Raw genomic sequence first — 8,467 nt, 5'->3', positions numbered from 1 at the left:
GGTAAGGAAAAAGGTTAAAGTTAGGGTTTAAGTTTACCGTAGTAACGTAACTAACTAGTACGTACGGTTTAGTACCAACCAACAGAGTTGTTAGTAGTAGTATATATATATATATATATATATATATATATATATATATATATATATATATATTCATCGTTCTCTGATGAATGACTGTGATATAATTACATATTTCATCCTGTGTTATATAAAAAGTAATACCACCTATTTTTAATTTAAAAATACAGTAACAACTTTTACAGTACATAAGGTCTGATTTTAATAATTACAATGTTTTGTCCCATAGTATTAACTTATAATTAAGTCATCATGAGATAAGACTGAGAGTAAGAATTACATTGTAACACTTGTGATATTGTTGGTTGAAATGCTATAATTATCAAAATCAGAACTTTCCTACTGTAAAAGTTGCTGTTATTATATTTTTGAATTAATTGTTCAGTTCAGTAGGTTCATCACTAACTATTGATACCTATTGTTAATTTCACCATATATAGGTAAGAGTGCTTCAAAATGTAGGCCTAATGTCAATCTTGTTACACAAATTCTCATGTTTTCTTCACTTTCGTAACATAAATCATTCAAATTTTGTATGTAATATGAAGAAAAGATACTTAATGATTGCTAAAATAGTTTGGAAAAATAGTCTTTTTCTGTTGGAAATTGAATAATATTTCCTTCTAGTAGCATCAAGGGTTGTGCTTAAATTCAAAACATTTTAATTTAAATTTTTATATTGCATCTAAAAAATTGAGATTATAATCACTATTAATGTTAGGTATGTCATGAAGAAGTCTATTGACAGTATTGTGTTGTAGTGAAAATAGTATGTGATAGTAATGAGAATAAATCATGAAATAGTTGTATAAATGTTTTTACTCCTACCTATATGTAGCTCTAAAGAACCTCTTTTTTTTGTTATGCAAATATGAAATGAGAGTACAATTATAAATATATAGGAATAAACTGTTTTACATATATTGTTGATGTAACTGATAGGAAAACCTACCTCAATATTTACATGTAGTTTATTTATAAAAAGAATCATGTAGGGATTGAATAAAAAGTGGAAACATCTGTCTGAAAAAATTAATATGATGTTTCACCACCACAAACCTTCAGGACAGTGCTTACTTAGTGTTGACAAGTCATTATGCTCTATCTTGATAATATCTTAGTATTTTAGTGATGCTGGTGGAGGAAAACAATAAAGTTTGGTTTTGAAATTATCACATGATGGTCAGCTAGAATGACACTATTGCTAACGGGTTGAAAGTTGTTTCTTTGGATGTTTTTAAACCATTAAAATGTTAAACTGCCTTTTAGTGGCTCATCCTGAAATAAAACTGCTTTTGGAGTTAGAACCTAACAGTTCATTTGTATGCTTCTATAGGATAGTTCCTCATGTACATGTCTGTTTCCTCATATAAAATTCATTACATAAACATACTTGAAATTGCATTTTAGAAGAAATCTTCATAAAACGTTTCAAAATTAGTTTTGTAAGATGACATGTTAAATTTAAAAAATCCACAAGTAAATTTTGTGTCAAACTATGTTGGGAAGAAAGAGAAAAGAGGAATATTGACAATTAGTTATACCTGAATTAGTGGTTTATCTAATGCTGAAAACTTAAAAGACATATTTTTAAAGTTGTAAATTTCTAATATTCACTAATATTTCTTCATAATGGTCATTTTTAAAACAAAATTCCTATAGTTCGGAACATTTTTTCATTTACTGCACTTCCCAGAATGATGAACTTGTTGGCCCTTGGTATAAAGTCAGTCATTTAAATAGTGACAAAGAATAGCTTAATTGATTATATGGGGTATTTTGTGTGTGCTCTTTAATTCTTGAACTCAAACAAGGCATTGTAGAGCCCACATGACAATGGTTACACCTTGGACGTGTAGATTTATTGATGACAAAAAATGTGATTTCTTCATAAGTATTTTAAGTTTGTTGGAAAAATTGATCAATTATAAATGATTTCTTCAATCAATTACTGGTCATGGCTTTTGCAACCATCTCTGAATACTATAAAACAGCACTACATGTACATATGTACTGATCATAAATTTGAGACCCCTGCCATGGTTGTCTCATGTTCTTTGCATTCAACTGTGTGAAATCCAACAAATTTGTAGAGAACCTCTACTTTTAGGTATGTTGAGTCCTTGGAATTCATTCTTCAAAACTCTAGTACAAACAGTGTAAAAACAATTGACACTCATAGCAGTACACTAGACAGTCTTTATTACAATAGAAAATTTTGTGTAAGTATTGCAATGCAGCAATTTTAGTTAATTACTTTAGAGAGTGAGTAAACAGTTTTTATTTCTTAAGTTTACTTTTAACTGTGATTATTGAAAGTGTTATTATATCTTTATTTTGACAATTTCTTCTTTTGACAAAATAACATGACTGGGAAGGTTTAAAACCTGATAATTAGAAGTCATAATTCATAAACTATGCTTTATCTATTGGTTTTGAAAGTAATATTTATTAAATTTTTTTCAGAGAAATCAAATGGTGTATAATACATTATATTAGTGCTGAAAACTTGCTTCTAATAGTACTGTATAAATCACTCAGGCTAGTAGAACAGTAAAATTCATGGTTTATTGGACCATTATCATGGAATGTACATTAGAATGTTATGTATCTATACGTAAAAGATAAAGCCATGCTTAGTACAAGAACTTTTACTGTTTTGTATTTCTTGAAGAATTATAGTAAGACCAATTAAACACAGATATTCTGTAGAAACTAATTTTGTTATCAGATTAAACATTTTCAGCTTTATGTTTATTGATAAACTTGAATGATTTATATATGATATACAAGATTATTGTCATGTTCAAATATTACAATGTTTAAAAGTATACAGTAATATATGGGGGGAAAAAATGCTTATTTTTTAACATGTTAAAATGGCACTATTTTGAACAGTATACATTATATCACCATATTGCTTTGTACTATACATCTGGAAAGATAAATAATGACAAGATGAATAAAAGTTGTTTTTAAAATGGTAATGCCAGTTAGACTGTTATATGTAAAGTATGAAAACTACTACTCAGTGACAATTTGATATGTGAAGCTACCATATGTTTTCCATCCTCTCAGCTACCAGACAAATTTTTCAGAATTTCAGTACTTTTTGTTGGTTTTACTATAAAATATCAGTCAAAAGAGCTACTAGATTTATCTGGCTTTAGTTATTCAAAGGACAGAGAGTCACCAAAGCTGTTATGGTGTTCCCCATTAGGAAAGTTTACTGTAAGATGTGATATATGTAGCAACAGTGATTGTTTCTCATGGTAAATTGGGTGATATTTTAAGGGCTTGTCATCCCCTTGTTGGTTTGAGAGTGGCCTTCAGTCATGTGGATAGCATATGTGCCTAGAGAGAGAGTGTGTGTGTGTGTGTGTTTTATGTATTATTGTGTTTTCTTTGTTTTCAAGACGTGTTAAGAGTTGTTGAGATATAGGTAGATTTTCAGTTGAGGTGTTAGTTTTCAATTGATTTGTTTTTATTTAAGATCAGCCTTGTAGTGTTTATAGCTTAACTTTCACATTAGCCTCCCTTTTCTCACTTTTTTTGGTTCTCAGCTCACTGGGAACTAGAACTGTTGAGAGATTTATTAAAGGTCTTTCTCCATCTCTATCTAGTTATTTAGAGCACAACAGAAACATTTACCTGTGTTTGATTTGTATTTGTCAATAAAGATTGTTGATTTATACAACTTTGTTTTCAGTCTCCTTCAATAAGTCAGAATCAAGAATAGTTTGATCTTTACTTTGTGGTATGGTGTCCAATGGCTCTTCTAGTTTTTGCTGATCCTATATTGTATTTCTAAAGCAAATCAGTGAACTTGCGAGTATTATAATAGAATATATATATATATATGTAGAGAGAGAGAGAGAGAGAATTACTGTAACATTAGAGTAGTAGGCCTACACTCTTAAAAGAAGTTTGTTTTCGTTATTTTTCTTTTGTAAACTTAAGGATCATATTCATTGTAGATATATATATATTAACCTGCATATATTGTTCATTTCAGATGGTCAGCAAGAAGAGAACCAACCAATCTTTATAGATGGCAGTTTGTCAGGATATGAAAGAAATATGTATTTGTTCCATGTAAGTTCATTTCAGTTATACTTTCGTCATGCCTTTTGATGCCTACAATTTCAAACAAGTATTTCTCTGTATGTCTAACATATCTGTATGATGAACATGTTCATTTTAAGTAACTAAAATTTCTATAACAGTGTTCCATCAGCATTTAACATGATTTTAAACTTTTATTTGCCCCAAACAAACTGATTATTGTGTCCTTAAATATATTGTTTGATGATGTCATACATTTATTTTTAGTTTATTTACACCAGTGTAGCTTGTTTTTAGTTTCGGTATACAATCTAGGACTTTAAAGGAGGCTAGGGATTTGATATGTTATCCCCTTGCTCCAATTTTAGTCCTTGAATGGTATACACATGCCAGAAATATGGAAGTTGGTTTATGTTACTCCTTTTTTCTAAGATGGGTGATACAAATTTTTGGTGTATTAGTCTTACATCAGTGGTAGAAAGTGTTTCCAAAAGTTCAATAAAAGATGCTTTGCAAAGTCATTTAAAAAAAATCAAAACTATTGAATAGTTAACATGGTTTCACTCAGTAAAAATGTTGCCTTACTAATCTTTTGACATTCTCTGAAAGGATTACTGCTTATGAGATGAAGATAACATTGTGGATATTGTGCATCTGTATTTTCAGAAAGCTTCTAACAAATTGTCACATAAAAGTCTAATTAAAAACGTTATGGGAATGGGTGATAAGTTAGCTTGTTGAATTAAAATATGACTGGAGGAGAAAATGCAGAGGGTTGCAAAATATATAGAGCAAGGATTGGATTATAAATACAGATGAGACAGTCAATTTGCTAAATAAGTTTGTAGTAAACTAGTGAAGGAACAAGAAAATAAGAGTTTGTTTTTTCAGCCAATAGAGAGAATTAGTCCATTTGTTTGCATGCAAGGATCTGCAATAGTTATCGTGCATATTAAGCTACTCTGTAGTAAGTTGATTTTTACATTAGTATAGTGCAAATAACATGAGTGTAAACATAAGTCTACTACAAAATGTACAAACCTGTAAAGAAATATTAAGGAGGAAATAAAACTGATTTGTTATTGTTACGTGGACTTGGTATTGAATTATCTTCACCAGATGAATTTGAAAGAATCTACAACTGTATATAAATATAGATATAAATATAAGCACATTATTAAGATTTTTAGAGTTTCTAAGAGCTTTTTGTCACAGATTTTAGATTTACTGAGCATAGTCCATCATGATCAAAATTCACTATAAAATCAAATCCTATGATTTCCTTGGACATGGAATCCATAAAACACCACTTAAACTGTAACTCTTCTATATCAAAGTATGTTTCTTTTTATTTTAGTTTCTAGCCAGCCCATGTCTAGCTCATTAGAATTGAAAAAATAACAGCAAAGATTACTAGTCAAAAATAAACAACAGCAGATGGATGGAAAGAACTAAAGTGTTTTAAAACCCTTTGTCAGATAGTGCTTCAAATAATTACAAAAACTAGACAAGAAAGAAATCCAAATGGTAATATGTGCATTATAAAATTGCCTAGGTCAAACAAACATTAAAATAAATAAAAAAAGTACAGGGTAACCTAAAAGTAGGGAAAGAAAGTACAACAAATTTTCTTTCTATAGATACTAAACTACCAGTTAAAAAAAAAAGAATGAGAGAATGTAGGGTGTCAGTATAATCCTATGATTACTAAGTCCCTATATTGTAGGGACCTTATGTCACTATCATTATATTTTGTTCCAAAAATAAAACTAGTGGATGACATTGTTTGAAATTTGACAAGAACCTTCCCAAAACTATGTAGTTTCACATTTCATTTGCATAATCTTTAGAACCTCCCAAATGAATATTAAAAGTTTTTAAGGTAAATATTTATATTTTATTTTCCATTTTCTCTACTATATCAATAACTCTAGCTATTATCATCATTGTACAGTACGATGAAAAGTTTAAAATCAAGAAATGGAAGTATGTACTTACTTTCAAAGAATAGTCTTACATTTTTTCTTTGAGTTATATGTGTAATTTCACCTCTTTTCACTAATAGTTTAATTTTAATGTTTTGTTTTCCTTTTCTTTATTGTTTATTATTTATGTTAACATGTGGCCGAGGGCGATAGGAGGGTATGAACAGCAGAGAAACTTTAGCCTCTGGCAAAATATTATTTTACTCGCTTGGTAATGTAAGCTTTGCAGGGTGAGGTGAAGCTTTGGTTATTTTATAAAAATTATTAAACCCTTCAAATATGAATTTCAAAACACAAATAATGCATAATTAACTAAAATATAAAAGTAAAACCTAAATACAATTTAACTGTCTCTCTAACTATATCATATTAAGGTATGAAACAACCAAAGTGTTATCATGAACAAAGCAGCCAACAATACTACAGGCAGTTACTTTTACCCAATGACAACAACTTGGTGTCAGTTTCAAAATAATTGTTGTTGAATTATTATATAAAATGAGTTCTTTCTAATGAGTATAACCACGTGCATGAAGTAAGTAGATGTTGCTTGTAAAGCCCAAGGATAAGTATAGAATGTGGACGTAGCACCTGTCAGGGGTTGACAAAATTTATTACTTGTTTCTATTGCATTCAGCCAAAGAACTTTGCAACATACATGTCAATAGGGCAAGTAAATGTAGATTACTGTCTGGACTTACATGTACAGGACTGTAGATGCCTGTAGATATATTGAGAAAGTTAAAATTTGTTTACAACTTGTGTGTCATATGACAACGAAATAAGGGAGAAGAATTAGTAGTGGTTGTGAAAATTTTTAAGGGAAGCAGTTTGTAATTTTTGACTGTTTGAAAGAGCATCTGTGTAAATCTTAGAAATTTCTTGGGTCAGACAAATTTTAGCTTTTTGAGAAATTCAGACAAATATTAGTTTTTATTATGAGCTTGGTCCCTAGGACCAACTTTGTAACCATTTTATACTTGTTATAGTTTTCATGCTATAACTTTTAAATTAGCAAGCGTATGTTCATGAAATTTGGCACAATATCAGTAACCATTACAATGCTTTCATATGCAAAATATTAGATTTTTTATTAAGTCTTAAGGTTTGTTAAGCAATATTTTTCTCATGCCTTTTTTCTTTTCGCATGTTGTCTATTCAAAATGCAAAGTAATTTTCATTTTAAGATCAAAATTACTTTAATGCTTCAGAAAATCTTCAAATTTCACATGCAAAATCTTTATAATGTCCAGATAGTTACCAAATGTTTCTTAACAAAGAAACTTTATATTTTATCTGTTATTTTCATTAATGAATCTCTGTATGGGTTTGGTCCATTTGATTGATCTTGTAACTACAATAAAATTAGGAAATAAATATGCCTTTTTTGTTCTAGAATAACTATAACTTATAACACAAAAACATAAATGTTTAGACTAATTAGCTTAAATCTCATAACATTAAACATTTATATACATTTATTTTTATTATATTGATCTTTCAGCTGTGCTTCGCTAACAGTAGAGAAGTCACAATGATGCACTGCACATGTATTCATATTACCATATAGAATAATATAAAACTGACCTATAACCTGTCCTGGTTGTGTTTATATATGTATGTAGATTATTACTCTTTACAAATAAGTTCTTAAGCTTTTATCTCTTCTAGTTACAACCTTTGTACTCTGTTGCTGCAGGTTGCCAAGTCTTATAATTTCCGATGTGGAGGATGTGAAACAAAATTTGTTTTTAGGTTTTACATATATATACCATAAAAAATCATAAATTACTATATCAATGCCATACAATTCCTCTATAATTTATCAAACTTAGTAACTAAGCTGTATTTCGGTCTAAAAATATATGAAATTTCGAGCAGACTAAAGACTCAACCTACCTAATTGAAGTCTTGTTTCAAAAGGAGATTGCATCGTGCTTGAAAATGGCTGAGAAAACTTTTAGGGGGCATTCTGAGCTCAAATTACTAATATTGACAAGCTAGAAAATAAAATAAGAACCATCTGTCTTTTCTCTTTGCTAATATATCACTCATGTAATGAATCAAAGACAGTGGGTCCCAATAACCTCTTTCCATTTTTGGAAACAGTCTGTTATATACAGTTACTTCTACATAAGACATGAATAACAAATTAGAAGCTCAGAATGTTACCCTAGTAGCTTTCTCAGCCATTTTAACAGGCTTGGACATCATTCCCTTCTTTTAACCAATATTTCAAGGAGGTAGGGTGTGTCTGTAGTCAGCATCGAAATTTTATATGTTTTTAGACTAAACTAGATCTAAGTTACTAAGCTTGATAAATTATAGTGGAATTCTAT

At 29.5% G+C, this 8,467-nt stretch overlaps 1 protein-coding gene across 2 annotated transcripts in view; it reads left to right on the top strand.

Moving 5' to 3' along the window:
- LOC106464908 (solute carrier family 12 member 6-like) overlaps positions 1-8,467 on the top strand; it is a 216,691-nt gene that overhangs the window by 39,008 nt on the left and 169,216 nt on the right. For both annotated transcript variants that reach the window (XR_002611853.1, XM_013925080.2), the window contains exon 2: positions 4,094-4,173. Coding sequence is in view for 1 of the 2 variants with exons in the window: in XM_013925080.2 (XP_013780534.1) it covers positions 4,094-4,173 (80 nt within the window). In the remaining variant the exon portion in view is untranslated. The remainder of the gene's footprint in view (positions 1-4,093; positions 4,174-8,467) is intronic.

This window comes from Limulus polyphemus, unplaced genomic scaffold, assembly GCF_000517525.1.
Source record: "Limulus polyphemus unplaced genomic scaffold, Limulus_polyphemus-2.1.2 Scaffold1777, whole genome shotgun sequence".
Lineage (NCBI taxonomy): Eukaryota > Metazoa > Arthropoda > Merostomata > Xiphosura > Limulidae > Limulus > Limulus polyphemus.
The sequence above is the reverse complement of the archived record's forward strand: the minus strand, read 5'-3'. Positions and strand labels throughout refer to the sequence as shown.